General features: G+C 43.4%; 1 protein-coding gene across 2 annotated transcripts in view; it reads right to left on the bottom strand.

Annotated features, from left to right (window-relative positions):
* Positions 1-13,547, bottom strand: part of LOC138971225 (A disintegrin and metalloproteinase with thrombospondin motifs 7-like) — a 19,794-nt gene extending 6,247 nt beyond the window's left edge. For both annotated transcript variants that reach the window (XM_070343908.1, XM_070343907.1), the window contains exons 1-11: positions 13,445-13,547; positions 11,735-12,000; positions 10,413-10,508; positions 9,831-10,011; positions 8,454-8,523; positions 8,092-8,146; positions 7,504-7,590; positions 6,964-7,024; positions 2,637-2,736; positions 1,594-1,658; positions 822-933 (exon numbers count right to left, since the gene is read on the bottom strand). In XM_070343908.1, coding sequence (XP_070200009.1) covers positions 822-933; positions 1,594-1,658; positions 2,637-2,736; positions 6,964-7,024; positions 7,504-7,590; positions 8,092-8,146; positions 8,454-8,523; positions 9,831-10,011; positions 10,413-10,508; positions 11,735-12,000; positions 13,445-13,523 — 1,172 coding nt within the window. In that variant the 5' untranslated portion in view covers positions 13,524-13,547. The remainder of the gene's footprint in view (positions 1-821; positions 934-1,593; positions 1,659-2,636; positions 2,737-6,963; positions 7,025-7,503; positions 7,591-8,091; positions 8,147-8,453; positions 8,524-9,830; positions 10,012-10,412; positions 10,509-11,734; positions 12,001-13,444) is intronic.
* Between the last annotated feature and the right edge of the window lie 5,075 nt (positions 13,548-18,622).

Consider the following 18,622-nt stretch of genomic DNA (forward strand, 5'->3'; position numbering starts at 1 on the left):
AGACTTCGCGCAGTTAAAGGCACAGTAAGCCTCCCGTACACCATCACAGATACTGTCAGGCTTTTACACACAGTACAAACACCCTTTCATTTAAACACTCACCGCTTGAGAACATCCTAGGTGCCCTCCGTAAAGAGCGAGCAATTTTCAAAGAAATTTGTTTTTTCGTGGTTTTCCTGAGCCATCGTGAACCCGTGTGATCCAGTTTCCCTTTTTCACAATGCAGTCGTCAGTTAGTAATTTGAATGTGACTCGCTGTGAGCTTATCTGCAATAGCACGTTATTATGTACCTCTGACTATGCACGAAACAAACGGCTGTGGTTCACAAGAACTCTCGCGATGGCTTTTGACTGTTCATAGGAACTGGCGATAGACATAAAACTGTCGTCTGCTACGAGAACCACGACCTTGCGTGACCCTGCTTCCGGGCGTTTCTTTTTTCAAACTTTCAAAACTTCGAGTTGTACTGATCTTGTCTTGATGAAAAAAGAATTCTTTTATGATTTAAGAATGTTTGTGTAACAAGCTGTCAATTTATTATTTAGATTTTAAAAGTTAGGTCTAGCGCCAAAACGCACCACGGTCCGATTGTCTCCGACACAATCCGCAAAATTAATTCTTTGAAAATTGCTCGCTCCTGACGTAGGGCACCTAGGATGTTCCCGTTTGGTGAGCGTTCAAATGGAAGGGTGTTTGTACTATGTGTAAAAGCCTGACAGTATCTGTGATGGTTTACGGGAGGCTTACTGTGCCTTTAATTAAGGACAGGCGGCCTTACACGGGAAGCACTGTGTCTTTAACCCCAAGTCAGATGCTCTACCTGTGTCCCAGTTCATGACCGGCAATGATGTAGATCTTGGAGCTGCTATCAGACCAGACGGAGCACAGCTTCCCGTCTTCATGGCTGCACAGCTTAGTGTTCCACGCTAGACCTAATGGTGTGCAATTTGGGACAAAAGTGACACAACAAATATAACTTACACCAGGGAAATCTGACAAACGAAGGGAAGTAAGCGCTCTAAATGCATACAAGTGTAATGAAGTAAGTGAGAATAGTCCTTTTCTTCGGGGAAAAAAAAAGAGTTCACGCTGTTTTGGGTAGTTTAAAATATATTTTCAGGACTGGAGTGCGTGTATTTATGGAGAGGTGAAAATTTAACTGACACGAGCCGGATTTCTGAAGAACGATGATAACAACAATAATCGGCAGCAAATACCGAATTATTCCTACGCCTTTTTGAAAGCGAGGTCAACTATTTCTGGGAAAGAAAATAAATATGTTCTACAGACTCTGCACCGAGCTGTCACCGAATCCGAAGAGTGAATGGGACCAATGAAGACAATCGATTATCTGCGAGAATTCTAAGTACATGTGTATTTTTATTTGACTAAACAAAATTACACACACACATACACACACACACACACAGACATACACACACACAAACACACACACAGAGCACGCACGCACGCACGCACGCACACACACTCTCTCTCTCTCTCTTTCTCTCTCTCTCTCTCTCTCTCTCTCTCTCTCTCTCTCTCTCTCTCTCTCTCTCTCTCTCTCTCTCATCTGATCTTTCAACATTTACCCAGCCTATCAGATTTGTAAGCGTGCCACGTTTTATCAAGTTTCTTGAATTCTGCTGGCTTTGTTCTGAAACGGAGAGAAAAAAGAAAGCAAAGAAATGCACGCTGTGCCAAATGGTGCCTGTCTATGTTTCAATAGTAGCTACAATAGTAGTATGTATGATAAGTAAAGTATAAGCATAGAACGATATGTAAACACTGTTGCAGAAAAGACAACTACGAAAACAGGCGTGCACGGCGCCATTGCCCAAACGCACACACGAACACCCGTACGCACGTACGTACTAAAACACACACACACACACACACACACACACACACCCACACACACACAAACCTACGCCCGCATGGATGGAACTACATGAAACGCGAGACATGACTTTTTGGCAGAAAAGGTTGACCATAGAACATCTCACTCGGATAGAACAGCGGCCTACCAATCCCATGCACGTGAGCGACCCCTTCTTTCTACCGTTAGCGCATCGTACCAAAAATATTTCATTTATTTACTTATTAATGTTTTTATCTGATGCATTATTTTCATTTTTATTTTGTTGTTGTTGATTTTTACTTGAAGCTGTGGCAAATAAGGCGGACCATAGAAATCTCGGGGTCCTGATTTGGCCTATTATGGTCCGCTGGACCCGAAAAGCAACAGCTAATAAATAAATAAATAGAAATCTCACCGGGAGAGAAGAGCGTAGTGGTCACAGCCATGGTGTTTGTTGTGGCTTCGTCATCGTACCAAAAGTATTTCATTTATTTACTTATTACTGTTTTCATTTAATGCATTTAAAAAAAAATGTGTTGTTGTTGATTTTTACTTGAAGCTGTGGCAAATAAGGCGGACCATAGAAATCTCACCCGGAGAGAAGAGCGTAGTGGTCACAGCCATGTTGTTTGTTGTAGCTTCGTCATCGTACCAAAACTAATTCATTTATTTACTTATCAATGTTTTTATCTAATGCATTATTTTCCTTTTCATTTTGTTGTTGATTTGTTACTTGAAGCTGTGGTAAATAAGGCGGACCATCAGAAATCTCACCGGGAGAGAAGAGCGTAGTGGTCACAGCCATGTTGTTTGTTGTGACGTAGCCACTCGGTCAGCAGGTCGTGGGCACGCAGAGTTCCCTGATACACTGTCCCTGTCAGTCCAAAGAATTCAGTCATTGTAAATGTTTGGTTTTGTCAATGATAAATCTCTGACATAAACTAACCTTTCTTGTTTTGATTCGCTCGGCTTCCTGGCGAGCAGACGAAAACAGATTCCATCAAGCTAATTTGTTTGTGACTAATAGTTTTGTCTGTTCATTTAAAAGACCGTTGGGTCGATATATTTGTGATTGTAACGTATTTTTGTCAATAACAACGTTCCAACAACTTACCTTTCTTGTTTTTTTATTCTGAATTTTGGAACGTTGGCAGTCTCTTTGTTTTTGGATTTTATTTTATTAATTAAGACATACACATAGAACATTTTATTATCTCACGAGAGAATTTGATTTGTGGCGTGTATATAATAACAAACATTAAACATGACATAGGACATTATGAAACATTGAGATACAGTAAAAGTACTAAGCATAAATGATTCCTCAAACATGACTGCAAGATCTTGGTGCAAATCATCTTATCAACTCAGTCACAAATTCATATTCATAAATCGCCCAACACTCTTTAAAAGTCAGTGGCCAAAATTTAGAAATATATACCGCGGATGCTGAATATTGTGTACGCTTGTAGGCTATATAATCATGTACCACAAAGGACAAAGAATCGTATATACAACTGAGGGTAGCATTCGTTACATATTGTACATCATATACTGAGTCATCACATTGAGCATTCGTGTCAAGCCTGCTTTGCACGCACACACATACACCACCACCACCACCACCACCACCACCACCACCACCACCACCACCATCACAACCAACAGCACAGTAATGATAGAAATCAACGTTAAAATAGTGCCCACATTATATCCATACAGTGATTGATACTGAAGCCTGGTGCAAGAAATAACGGTGTTTAATTTCTAATGGAAAGAAAAGTTCAGCATTAAGTGCACCTTTTGAAAACACAGCTTGCGGCGCACGCACGCACGCACGCACGCACACACGCACGCATGCACGGAGAGAGAGGTTTGTTTGTTTGTTTGCTTAACGTCCAGCCGACCACGAAGGGCCATATCAGGGCGGTGCTGCGGCTCTTCAAAAAGAGTTAAGGATCGGTTGAAAAAACGGATCTAATTATAAAAAATTGCCAAAAAATTAAACATCGACATAATAATTAAAAGATTAATGTGTTTGAATTAACAAATGAACAATGAGTCTTGACCTAGAATTCTGTTTGGCAGGCAGAGTTATTTCCCTTTGTGGGACTTCTCAAAAGCTTCTGCATTTTGGAAGAAAAAGGGTGTTTTTTATAGCCCCATGAAATTTGCGGAACGCATGCCAGGGCAAAAAGTTGTGATGTACGTGCTACAACAGGGTCCTGGCTATGAACATCGCTCACCAGCTTGTGTTTAAAGGTTGACACGCTGACACAATTATGTACAGTAGCAACATGCCCCCACGAAGAAAACTGAGCGATTTGGATAGAGGAAGGGCAATAGGATGGCTACAAGACGGTGTTGCGGACAGGCAAGTGGCCCAGAGGCTTGCAGTGGCTCCCTCTGTCATCATCAGACTAAAACAAGATTCCACGCAACTGGAAGAGTGCAGGAGCGACAACGTTCTGGTCGGCCCAGAGTCACCACACAAAGAGAGGATCGCTTCATTCAGAGGCAGGCCATTCAACAAAGAATGGCTACGGCAAACAACATTAGACAACGCCTACAAGCTACCACCAACACTACTGGTGTTAGTGGTCAGACGATCCGAAACCGCTTACACAACTTTGGCTTGCGTGCAAGGCGTCCAGTCCGAGATACAACCCTGACTGCTAATCACCGAGCAGCTCGCCGAGCCTGGTGCACTCAACATGTGAGGTGGCAACGTCAGGTGTTGTTTACAGATGAGTCCCGCGTTTGCTTGGAACCTGCTGATGGTCGCATCCGAGTGTGGAGGCGTCGCGGAGAGCGCTTCGCAGAAGGCGCTGTTCTGGAACGACAGCGTTTTGGCAGAGGCTCTGTGATGGTCTGGGGAGGGATCAGCACACGTCTAAGGACACCTCTGTACCATGTAGTGGGCAACTTGACCGGTGTCCGCTACCAGAATGAGATCCTGCAACCCCTGGTCGTTCCAGCCCTTCAAGCAATCGGCCCTCGTGCGATTCTTCAGGATGACAACGCACCTCCCCATCGCTCTGCAGCTGTAAACACCTTCATCCAGCAGGCCAGGGTCAACAGGATGCTGTGGCCAGCCAACAGCCCGGACTTGAACCCCATAGAGCACAGTGTGGGACGAGCTTTGTCGTCGGGTACAGCAACATCACCCTCCTCCTGCCAATCTGGGTCAACTGCTGCACTGGCTCCAGCAGGAGTAGAATGGAGTTCCCAGAGCATTCATATGCAACCTGATCCACTCCATGCGCCAACGATGTGTTGAATGCCTGGCACACAACGGAGGGCACACGCGTTATTGACACTGATTCACATTGTTGTGAATTCCATTTTCGAGGGTTGTCACGTTTGACACACTCTAGCTAAATTGTCGCAGCCGCGTTCGATCTTTGCTTTGTTTGTCATTACTCCTTGGTTGTTCAATTATATAATGTAAAAAAAATGAAAGAATTCGGTCTTGTCTGTTTTGTGTGGCGTGCTTGTAAAAAAGTGATCCTTAACTTTTTTTGAAGAGTGTATAACGTGCGCCACGGACACACGACGGAAGTCGCAGCACAGGCTTCATGTCTCACCCAGTCACATTATTCTGACACCGGACCAACCAGTCCTAGCACTAACCCCATAATGCCAGACGCCAGGCGGAGCAGCCACTCTAGTAGATTGCCAATGTTAAAGTCTTAGGTATGACCCGGCCGGGGTTCGAACCCACGACCTCCCGATCACGGGGCGGACGCCTTACCACTAGGCCAACCGTGCCGGTACGGAGAGAGAGGTAGAGAGGGAGAGAGAGGAGACAGAGGGAGAGAGAGGAGACAGAGGGAGAGAGAGGAGACACAGAGAGAGACACACACAGAGAGAGAAGACAGAGAGAGAGAGAGAGACAGAGAGAGAGAGACAGAGGGAGAGAGAGAGAGGAGAGAGAGAGACACACACAGAGAAAGAGATACAGACAGAGAGTGTGGAGGAAATCACGAATAACACTAACAGGCAAAGTTTGACAGTGATATCCTCCACGCTTTTAGAAGCGCTAACCAGAGATATAGCGTGACATAGCGAAGTGTGGTGCACGGACTGTGAATTCAGCTCACTGACCGAGGAGAGTTGACGTTGTAAATCGCAACGAAGATATCGTTACACTTAACCACTGTCCGGGGACAGAGAGGGGTTGTCACAGTAATCGACCGGGAGAAAGGAAGCCCGAGTAAAGCACTTAACAGGTAAATGGAATAAGCATTTGAATATCGCTAATGTTTATCGCATAAGTTGAATCGACTAACACTGTAAACTGTAAACATAGCAGACAGATATCTAATACAAGATGTCCGCTATTTATGTTTGTGCAGTGCGTCATATAACCGGTCGGAAAGAAAGATAGCGACCAGATGACAGTATGAAGGATCTGAGAAGCCGCCGAAGTATCATGCCTATAGACCCGCATAGCTGAGATTCGACGGGATTTCGAGAAGCTAGTGCAAGGTTATGGTTGTCCGTATAGTTGGACCATAGAGGTCACAGGGCGATAGAAACTGAGTAGACGGAGGTCGCCAGTAGAAGGAATTAGTAGTTAAATACATTTCCTAGTGAACGGCCATAGACGCTGTGTAATTCTGTGTATGAACAGAGTTAAAATATGTCTACAAGCTACTAATTACTTAAGATATAAGGAATGTTTAGTAGGCAGAGCAGACGGTGATTTAAGTCTGCCGGAATAGGAACTATAACTGTTTTTTGACTACACACGAGCCGTGAGTCGATACCAGTAAAATAGATATCGTGTGAGGCTGTGAGTTCACGGACTGTTTGTGTATTTCTCTACCTAAGTGAAGGGTAGAGAGTTTTGTTAGTGCAATTGTGTACGGGATTGTAATCTCGAGTTGTTTTTGCCTACAAAACTGAGTACCGGATTTTTGAGTGTATTTGTGTGTATGTTGTCATAGCTGAATAATACAGTGGAGGGAACCTACATTTGGAGTTGTGTTTGATTCCTGTATGACAGCATATTAGCTCATTTGCATTCATTCACAGAGAGAGAGAGAGAGAGAGAGAGAGAGAGAGAGAGAGAGAGAGAGAGTCCCAAATAGTGTACCTTTTATAACATACTGTGATAGGGGGGAGTTTCTGAGCCGGAGTGGGTCGGTATCGAAATCCTGAAAAACAGAGAAAACGATCGTCAGTTAAAGATGACATGCACGAAATGACAACATTATATCATTCACTCAGATGAGAACCAAAAGGTCGAGGACCAAACGGTCAAGGCACAAAAGGTCGAGGACATTTGGTCGAAGGTCAAAATGTCGAGTGCGACAAAAGGTCGAGCATGACAAAATGTCGAGTGCGACAAAAGGTCGAGCGTGACAAAATGTCGAGTGCGACAAAAGGTCGAGCGTGACAAAATGTCGACAGCATAACGTCGAGGGGACAAAAGGTTGAGGTTTGAAAATATCGATTTCATGTTCCGTAAGTACAGCAGTGTCTGTGCTCGTGTGTGCTAAATTAATTATCAGTCACTCACTCACTCACTCACTCACTCAGTCTTACAAGACGTGGATAAACGACTTGTTTAGATTGTCAGCCAATCTTAGCTGTAAATGTAGTATGCTAATTCCGAGAAAAAAAAGTACCTTACCGTCTCCACAAAGATTTTGTGCAGTTCTACATGTATTCTGTAGTGGAAGTCTTCGGAGAGAAGCAGTCTGTCGTAAATAATTTGGACCTGTTACCAGAAAATAATTGTACAATATCTATAACTTAAATGTCTCCGTACTGCAGGTACTGTTCACATAAATGTCAGAAATAACATAGGGTGTGAAAATATTAACTGCAGTGGCATACTTAGATGGATAGTCAAAAACATACCATCTTTACTGTCCTTTTTAAAAAAAAAAATTTTTTTAACCCGTATAATAATAATAATAATACGAATATTTGTAACGCGCACATATCTCATCAACAGGCGACTCAAGGCGCACATACACTCATTCACACACACGGAGACTTAAAGTCACTAACACACACACACACACCATCAACCATTAAATATGTACAGTTATTCAGGGTGGGATGGGGGTGGGCAGTGTAGAATGCAGTCTATGAGTACGAGTCTATTCTTCACTAAAGAATGTAAATCTCTCCCATTTACCCTCGTATTTTTTTTCATACCTGCTTGTTGTAAACATTTGAGAGGGGAGACTTGCACTAAATGTGTATGGTATACCTTATTCATGAAGTCTGCGATGTAAGTATGTACAGCTTCTGCAGATTTCTCCATTCTGGAAAAAAGAAAAATTGCTCTTTCAAATTCATGCTGATCAAGAAAAGAAAGCAATACAAACACGTTCGGACGCACTTGGACGCACATGGACACACAGGGGCAAACAGACACACAGACGCACGCACGCACGCACCGCGGCGCACGCACGCACGCACGCACGCACACACACACACACACACACACACACACTCACACACACACTCACACCAACAGACAGAGCCAGAGCCACGCACAGACGCACACAGATACATAGTCAGTAATTAAGAAAATTTGAGAACAAAATATCTTCAGAATCTAAATCTCACTTGACATACAAATCCCAGTCGGCGTGCACGCATACATCCACGTAGACATCTGTGCACGTTTTTGTTTGGCCTGAAAAATCATTGACTGAAAAGTTTAACAACACGCTCAAGTGCCGGCATGGGATCTTTTGTGAGTTTTGAAGCTAACAACAACATCAGCAGACCCTACACTTCCCTTTCCCGGCGATTTGAAGGCACACTCCTTCCCGTGTACACAGTTCTGCTCACCGTCTCAGATTTGTGACCCTCCACCACGGAATGAGTCGCATGTCACCTTTGCATGATTTTCACATTTGTACATTTTCCTAAAGAGTTTTTTATGCTCTATCCAGTGGTGAAAACCGTTTTAGAAAAGAGCGAAAACTGTTTGAGTTATAAGCCTGTGACTAAGGTGACCCTCACACTGTTACCAGACACTCCCCGGACTTATATTAAGCCTAGCCGCGCAGAACCGCGCGAGGTGACATGCGACTCATTTCGTGGTGGAGGGTCACATTTGGCCAGGCTTTTACATCGGGCAAGACCATCGCTTCACATAGCCACATACCAAACATGAACAGCCTTGGTGCTCCCTGAGCTCAGTGGGATTTTTTTATGAATTAATTTTGTAAAGGCCACTATAATGGCTTTATAAGAAATTAAGTAATTGGCAAATTCCAACGCACCACATGAAGTAGTCAGGGTGTTGAGTTTTGGTATGTGACCAAGTGGAGGGATGATCTTGTCCCACGTAAAAGCCCAACCAGACCTCAACTGTTTTCACGAGAAGGTGTGTGCCTTTAACAGGAATCTTGCGATGCAATTGTATACCACGCTGACAATACGAAGGACACTTAGAGTCTTATGAATTTCCCACAGTGGGTTCACTGGAAAACGGCATTGCTTAGGTGTTCAGTTTTTCACTTAAAGCGTATGCCAATTTGGGAAGAAACAAAAGCGGAGAACACGACAACCCCCCCCCCCCCCCCCCTTGTTACGTTCACACCAACAGTCAAACATCTCCAGATAATGAATCCATTTTGCATCAAATTGAACCCCTTCTGCCCAACTGGCCTTTATAAATGGGGGTTGACAGTCTTCTTGTGGTACATGCCATCAAATCATAATATCAAGTCCTAAATAGGCACTCCAACAAAAGTCTGCAGGAAGCTGCCTCATTTCTCTCTTGTGGAACCTGGTTCGTTTGGCAGGGCGTGGCCGGGAAGGGTTATGATGTACTTGCAATGTGAAAAGGACACCCTAGCCAAACGTGTCCTCATATTGCAGGCGGCCTTTCACGACAGGTATGTTTTGGTCAAAATATTCGAAAGAAAGATAAAGGGACAACAGAAGGTGTCTCCTCGGAGGGGACTTACGTCACAGGTAGCCCATACGTACCGTTAGGACTGGAGCGACGCTTATCAGACATGGAGGACAAGGCATCTGAAACAATCGTCAGGCGATACTCCTCCAGCGTTGTTAAATCCCCTGAAAACGGCGATGCCAAGTCTCTTTTAATCCGCGATGACGATTCTAAGGAGTACATGGTGTTGTTTATGACTATAAGGCCGTCGTCTTTCTGCAACACACGGTTTGATTAAGAGCTTTTACAATAATCATCAGTCCGAGCCTTCCCTTCCCTCCACCTTGACTCGCATTCTCTGTCTTCGCTCTCACGGCCACATCATGTCCACAAGTGCGCGTACAATAAATAATTAATGCACGTGCAACAGCTTTCCATAAAACTCCCCCCCCCTTCCCTCGCATTCTGTTCCTCAAACATATCACTCCCATTAACCCCTCCCCAACGAACTCACACACACACACACACACACACATTGCCCCTCTCTCGGTTTCAAACTCTTTCCTCCATAAATACAAGGTTTTACTTTTTTGTTTTAAAACTCTTCTTTACTGGGTTTAAAAAATAAATGATGGGATGAATGCCGTCCAATTCAGTCATATTGTCTTACCACTTACCAGATGAACAAACACACGTGTGTCTGTGTGCCTGCGTTCCAAGCAGACGGCCATTTGAGTGTGAGCGTGGGGCCCGGTGATGTACCAGGCCATGTCCTGTGGGTAAGGCAACAGTACATTTAGTACACTCCTTGACTGCAATTTATGTTCCTTAGAATGATATGGTCAAGCGCGTCATTTTTCATTTCCATATATGATAAAAGGTGTTATAAGCTTTGCAAAAAACGGGGAAACGCTGCTGTAATTTTCTGAGCATGCGCTTTTGGAGAGCTAAACCACTGTGTAATTATCTGTACACCTCTACTTCTTTCCTACAACTAGTTCTCATTCTGGATGAGAGAGTCCGCAAAGGCGAACTGCAGGGCAACGTCTAGCTATGCAAAGCCGCTGATTTTGTGATTGCAGTAGATCGGCTCTAGCCCCCCCCCCCCCCCCCCTCACCCCGCCCCCTTTTCAGACTTCCGAAAATCTGATAAAATCTGGTCTTAAAACGGAGGGAGTATCAAACAAGGCGGTTAATACGGGTCTTCACAGCGACCATACGAACATCAGCGTGCCGGCGATGACTCAGCTGGAACACCGAGCATCTGCCGATCAAAATCGACGGAGGGCCGCCAAGGGCTTGCTGTCGGGGTTTCTAATCAGAATTGCAATTTATCCTTTTCCCTGCTGATAACTTGTTCTCGGGATTGAGGATCGAATCATATCAGTTCAAGGGAGGGGGATGGGGCGAGGTGAACTCATCACAAGTTACAAACCAGCAAACCAGCAAAAGCCTGAAGTACCAGCCTACCCTACTATTCTTGGCATTCGATGTCATTAATCCCACAGCTTTTGGGCACAAATTTGTGTTCATTTTGTGGTCCACAAACTGGAAATGTGCCCCACACATTTTTGGGCTTATTGTTATGGTCCAAAAACCTGTTTATATGAGACACTTTTTTTCAACGTGAAGAACAAGTCGTCCTACTCAGACTCCGCACTGGACATAACAGACTATAAACCATCATATGGCCACAAAGCTGAAGCTAGTTCCCTCCCCCCCCCCCCCCCCCCCTATGTCCGTGTGGCAAGAATCAGACAGCAGAGCACATCCTGCAGGCTTGTCCATACCACAGTGCTCTGAGGGACACCACCTGGCCAGAGGAGACAGCGCTACAAAAGAAGCTATACGGCCCCAAAGAGGACTTGGAGAGGACAGCACGTTTCGCCCTGCAGTCCGGACTGACGATCTAACAGCGAACGACAAGAAGAAGAAGAAGACACTTTTTTTTCTCCCTTATTTGTTGGATTAATGACATCGAATGCCAAGGATACCCTACCTTCTCGGGAGAGCGGTCAGCTTGCTCCATTCGCTCGGGTCGGTTGTCGGCGGGTCTGAACGTGTAGAGGGGAACTTGGTGGAACCGTCTGGGTCTTTTGTGCAGCGTGACGGTCAGCGTGACACCGGTCTCGGCCAGCTTAACGGCCAGTGTGACCACTTCCGGCATGTCACGTTGCAAGAAGTCGTGACGATCACCATTACTCACGATCGACACGCCCGCGATCTGCAACTTCTGTCGCGTGACATTGGGCTCATGGGCGTTTTCTGTGGGGGGGAATTTACAAACAACTCGGTGGTGATTGATACTGAAATTGCAGTGGTCGTTGTGATAAAAAAAAACCATTAAAAACATATTTTAAAAACCTTCGGACCAGTAAAACGTGTTCCCACATTGCAGGTCGCCTGTCATGACAGCTAGTAATCTTTTGTGAAGACACTTGACAGAGGGACAACAGAAAGTGTCCTTTATTGGGAGGTGGCCTTTCCGAGGAGGGGTCTCTCATCGCAGATACGACTGTAGCTGTTTGTTCGCCTGGTGGTGTCATGCCTACTGACCGAATGCCGTATGCGTTAGTGTGTGCGTGTTTGTGAGTGTGTGTGCGTGTTTGGTATTGCAATAATCGCAAATAGTAACACATTCACTGACACACACACACACACACACACACACACACACACACACACACACACACACACCGTGACGCGCGTGCACACACACACACACACACACAAACACACACACACATACACACACACACACACACACACACACGCACACACATAAGCGTGCGATCTCTTCATAAGCAGTTTTTTGGTCAGTATAAGCTGGACAGATTTGTGGCGATAAATTACTAAATTTATATCGTGTAAACGAGAAGAAACGTATCGCTGATGTCAATTCGCCAATGGCAATGCAAGGGCTACAGGTAGGGCTAGGACTTAAAGCGGCTTTGGACAAAAATGATCTCTTACTTTTACTTCAAATCCTATTGCTGTGAATACGTGCCGCTTCCTTCGAATGGAAAGCTAGCAGCAACAACTTAAGAGTCGCACTACCCAGGTGTGTGCGAAATAAGCTACCTGCACTGATGGCAAAAATGACCCGGGAGATATTTCCCTTGCCACGTCGGTGATGGGGATGGAACATGGATACCGTCCGGCCCTGAGTCATGACATAAAGTTGACTCGTGTCCGTCCCAGTCTGAATTCGGACCCGTGACCCGAGAATCACAAATCCAGTAGCTACTTGACCCCCACATCAGTGACACGGTAGTCCAACGGTACGGTGTTTAAATTAGGTCTGGTGGTCAAAATCAAAGAGACTGCCAACGTTCCAAAATTCAGAATAAAAAACCAAGAAAGGTACGAGTTGTTGGAACGTTTGTTATTGACAAAACAATACGTTACAGTCACAAATATATCGACCCAACGGTCTTTAAAATGCACAGACAAATAATTAGTAGACAAAAACTTAGCTTGACGGAATGTTCGGCCGCTTGCTAGGAAGTCACAAGCGAATGAATGCAAATTAAAGAACGTATGTTGGGTCGATATATTTGTGACTGTAACGTATTTTTTTGTCAATAACAAACGTTCCGACAACTTACCTTTCTTGGTTTTTTTATTCTGTCAATTCTAAAATCATTTCTTCTGTTTCAACTTATGACTTTCTTGGACCAATAATATCAAACTTGTGTGCAGAACATACCTTGTCGAAACAGCAAACCTTGCGTTAACCCAAACAGACAGGAAAAGCCAAAAGCGAGGAACAAAAAAAACCACTCCATGGCCTAAAAGCAACCAAAGGTTTAGTCAGCATGTGGACAGCAAAGAACGCATTGCAAAGAAGAAGAAAAAAACGTTCAGGAAGCTTACCTGTTTGATTTGCAACACGCATAATGCACACGTATGAGGTGTGAATCCAATTTATTCTGAACGTTTGAACGTGGGTTTGATTGTACTGTGTGCAAACAATTATGTTTAATGGTAGTCTGCATTATAGTTTTTAACACCTGTGTTAATATGCAAAATGAATTCATCTCAAAATCACCACTCTGCGCAGGAAGCAGACAGAATGTAAATTTCGGTAAGTGCCCAAGTGGTACGATGCTCCTATTCCAGGTAAAAGGCTTCGACAGGTCTGTGACTGTGCTGGTGTACCTGATGGGTAAACTACGTACACGCTAGATTAAAGGCACACTCAGTCACTCTGAATCCTTCTCGTAACTGACAGTTCGGGTCATCATCTCAGATCTGGCCAGGCCTTCAGATGGTTCAAGACTGTCCCGCCACTTGAACACATACCAACAATCTACAACCTGACTGGTACGTTGCTGTGGTCAGTTGGAATTTGTTCATGAATTAATTTCTTAGAAAGCCATTAGTGACTTTTTACGAAAATAATGCATAAAGAAATCCCATTGTACACAGAGCGCACCCATGCGGTTCATTTTGGGTATGTAACCAAGTGGAGGGATGGTCTTATCTCATGTAACACCCAGGCTGTTCATTTTGGGTATGTAACCAAGTGGAGGGATGGTCTTATCTCATGTAGCACCCAGGCGGTTCATTATATTTAGTCAAGTTTTGACTAAATATTTTAACATCGAGGGGGAATCGAAACGAGGGTCGTGGTGTATGTGCGTGTGTGCGTGTGTGTGTGTAGAGCGATTCAGACTAAACTACTGGACCGATCTTTATGAAATTTGACATGAGAGTTCCTGGGTATGAAATCCCCGAACGTTGTTTTCATTTTTTTGATAAATGTCTTTGATGACGTCATATCCGGCTTTTCGTGAAAGTTGAGGCGGCACTGTCACGCCCTCATTTTTCAACCAAATTGGTTGAAATTTTGGTCAAGTAATCTTCGACGAAGCCCGGACTTCGGTATTGCATTTCAGCGTGGTGGCTTAAAAATTAATTAATGACTTTGGTCATTAAAAATCGGAAAATTGTAAAAAAAATTAAAAATTTATAAAACGATCCAAATTTACGTTTATCTTATTTTCCATCATTTGCTGATTCCAAAAACATATAAATATGTTATATTCGGATTAAAAACAAGCTCTGAAAATTAAATATATAAAACTTATTATTAAAAATTAAATTGTCCAAATCAATTTAAAAACACTTTCATCTTATTCCTTGTCGGTTCCTGATTCCAAAAACATATAGATATGATATGTTTGGATTAAAAACACGCTCAGAAAGTTAAAACAAAGAGAGGTACAGAAAAGCGTGCTATCCTTCTTAGCGCAACTACTACCCCGCTCTTCTTGTCAATTTCACTGCCTTTGCCATGAGCGGTGGCCTGACGATGCTACGAGTAAAATGGAATTGCGTTCAGTTTCATTCTGTGAGTTCGACAGCTACTTGACTAAATATTGTATTTTCGCCTTACGCGACTTGTTTTGGGTATGTGACCAAGTGGAGGGATGGTCTTATCTCATGTAGCACCCAGGCGGTTCATTTTGGGTATGTGACCAAGTGGAGGGATGGTCTTATCTCATGTAACACCCATGCGGTTCATTTTGGGTATGTAACCAAGTGGAGGGATGGTCTTATCTCATGTAACACCCATGCGGTTCATTTTGGGTATGTAACCAAGTGGAGGGATGGTCTTATCTCATGTAACACCCAGGCTGTTCATTTTGGGTATGTAACCAAGTGGAGGGATGGTCTTATCTCATGTGCTCGTAGGAGCCTGGTCAGATCCGAGACGGTGAGCCAAACTGTTTGCACGAAGCGATTTGAACCCGCCGTTATTCAATATATCTGAAGCCTTAAGTGATGGAAACAGGGAAAAAAACAGGGTTTCTTGTGTGAAGAAGAGGCTCGCTTTTGATTGCATTGGCAGCCGGTCTGTATGAGCTTCAGTTCGACTTCATTTTTTAACAACTTTCTTTAATGTTTGACAAAGAGGATGACATGTTTATTTTTATTTTTATTTATTTCTTCACGTTTGCGCCTTTTCAGTCAGTCCCCACTCTGAATGCTTGCTGCGGTAAGTTGGAATTGATAAATTTATGTATGCCACTTAATTGTGGTCTTTACAAAATTAATTAAAAAAATTCAACCGTGCACAGAGAGCATCCAGGCTGTTCAACTTTGATGTGCGACCAGGAGGACGGATGGTCTTATCCCATGTAACTGTCTGGCCAGATGTGAGACAGTAAGCTGGTCTGTTTTTACGAGAAGGAGTATATCTTTCAACAAAAGATCGCTTTCTTGTTCAGTTTTATCCAGCGTTGTCAGATGGGTTTTTTCCCCGCATGCAGTAACCAACGTTTCTATTCACACAAATTCTTTCTTTATTTGGTGTTTAACGTCGTTTTCAACCACGAAGGTTATATCGCGACGGATTCACACAAATGTCTTAATGCATTTATTGATATGAAATTCCTGATGCCATATATTATTGTTTTATGGAAGAATAAGATTAATGGGCATTTATTTGGTTAGAAACCCATATTTTGCTTCCTAGGCATCCCTGTAAGTTTTCTCCGTCTTGTCTCTCTCTCAGACCTCTTCTGTATATCTGGGTCATCACCGTCATTAATCAGATCACTGCAGGTCTTCATTGATACAACACCTAGCTACCACACACACACACACACACACACACGCACACGCACACACACACGCACACACACATACACACACAAACACACGCTGCAGCTGAGGAGCAAACAAAAACAGGCACATAAAGACACTGAGACAAAAGTTTGTGTCCAACACTAAAGTTATTTATTCAGAAGGCAAAAACGACTGGACAACTTCAGGGCAACATCACAATATGTCAATAAACGTACCATCAAAACCGTATTTGAGACAATATAACAACTTTGCGCTTCGTGTTTACACACAGAGATGTACTTAAGAAAGACTAGAATCCTCAACAATAAAAAGCTGATGTTGGGACCGCTCACCTTCTAAACAAAAAATGTCTTGGGGTACCAACTGTAGGCTCTAGAATTAATTGCAAAGACGTGCGCATTTGCCTAGTGAATAAGACATTAGCCTCCCAATCGGAAGGTCGTGGGTTCGAATCCCGGACGCCCAGTGGGTTAAGGGTGGAGATTTTTCCAATCTCCCAGGTCAACTTATGTGCAGACCTGCTATAGTGCCTTATCCCCCTTCGTGTGTACACGCAAGCACAAGACCAAGGGCGCATGGAAAAGATCCTGTAATCCATGTCAGAGTTTGGTGGGTTATAGAAACACAAAAATACCCAGCCTGCTTCCCCTGAAAGCGGTGTGTGGCTGCCTAAATGGCAGGGTAAAAACAGTCATACACGTAAAAACCCACTCGAGTAAAAAACATGAGTGTACATGGGAGTTTCAGCCCATGAACGAAGAAGGAAAGAAGAGTTGCACCAACATTACTGTTTACATTTGGAACATTGCTGGTCCCTTTTCTACATAGAAGCGTAGACCCTGTGTGGCACTATTATTCAAACCTGAAAGATGATCCTCAGAATTTTTGGAGATGTTTTAAAGGGCATGCCTCTTGTCAAGGAAACTCCATTTAACGTGATGGCGTAGTAACTTACATGAAGAATACTTTAACTGATATATACAACAAATTAACATTGTATCAATGTTAAAACTGACATATCCAACAAACTCACATAATATCAATGTTAAATAAAAAAAAAAGGCAAAGCACCGGTTGAGAAATATTATGTTCATATCGAAAACAAGATACAATGCCCCGTAGCAGAAAATATCACAACTTCATTAAATCCTGAGAATACACAATGTAAGCGTGATTCCATCCTTTAACAACAACGTGCATCTACATCAACCAGCGCAGTTTGTATATTTGTAACAATTAGTACAGTTTGGGCCTGTGGTTTTGAGTTGATCACCTGTCACAGTACGTTATTTGCATTTTTTGACCAAAATATGACATTTAATAGTGAGACTGTCAGTGCACTGTGAGACCGCATTAGCCGTTGAGATGAACAATGACGGCTGTGAGCTATGTCATATGTCACATTTTGGTCAAAAATGCAAATTACAATTATGTAAGGATCCATTTTAGTTAATATTCTTGTTTGTTGGCTCACGAAGTGTAGCCTATGCGATCGTAACTTTGTCTGTCTGTGCGTGCGTGCGTATGTGCGTGCGTGCGTGTGTATGTCTGTGGTAGAAACTTTAACATTTCGTCATTTGAAGACGTCACATTATGGCGTAAGAGGGTTAGACGTCACGCGAAGGAATGTCTCGGTCATTGTTATTTTGAGCGGGCCGAGACTATTTGGCAGTCGTGTCTGTAAGTAGGCTACATCATGTACAGTGTTTGGCTACATGCAGACAGACAGATCTAGATCAAGTGTCTCTCTTTCTTGCACAGTGTCACCAATGCTTACTATACTGTGTGTGTGTGTGTGTATGTGTGACGGAGTGATTGAGTTTGTGTTACTGTTTGTCGATTTCTTACGTGATCCTTGAAGGCTTCGCCTCTTGTTTGTTTACAATTGAATGCACACAACCATGCACTCTATCTATTTTAGTCTCAACCAGCCGCCTAAACAAGAGTTTTAGGCGGCCTCGATCTGGTGTTACATGGCTCAAAGAAAGGAAATCCATTGTCTGATCGATACATTGACCCTTATAGGTTTGGAGGCCTGCGAGGACTTAAAGAATTATGTCTAGTCTAGGGGCTTTGGCTAAGCATGTTCTTTGTTAAGATTTCACTGTACAATCTCTTTCTTTCTTCAATTTTGTTAGTGACCAGTTAGTTGAAGCTGTATATTTCTACTGTTATTATTAGCTAGCTGACAAAAAGTTTAATCCTCTATTATTATTTTTTGAGTGTTTCTTTCTTTATTTGGTGTTTAACGTCGTTTTCAACCGTTCAAGGTTATATCGTGACGGATTTT

This window comes from Littorina saxatilis, linkage group LG7, assembly GCF_037325665.1.
Source record: "Littorina saxatilis isolate snail1 linkage group LG7, US_GU_Lsax_2.0, whole genome shotgun sequence".
Lineage (NCBI taxonomy): Eukaryota > Metazoa > Mollusca > Gastropoda > Littorinimorpha > Littorinidae > Littorina > Littorina saxatilis.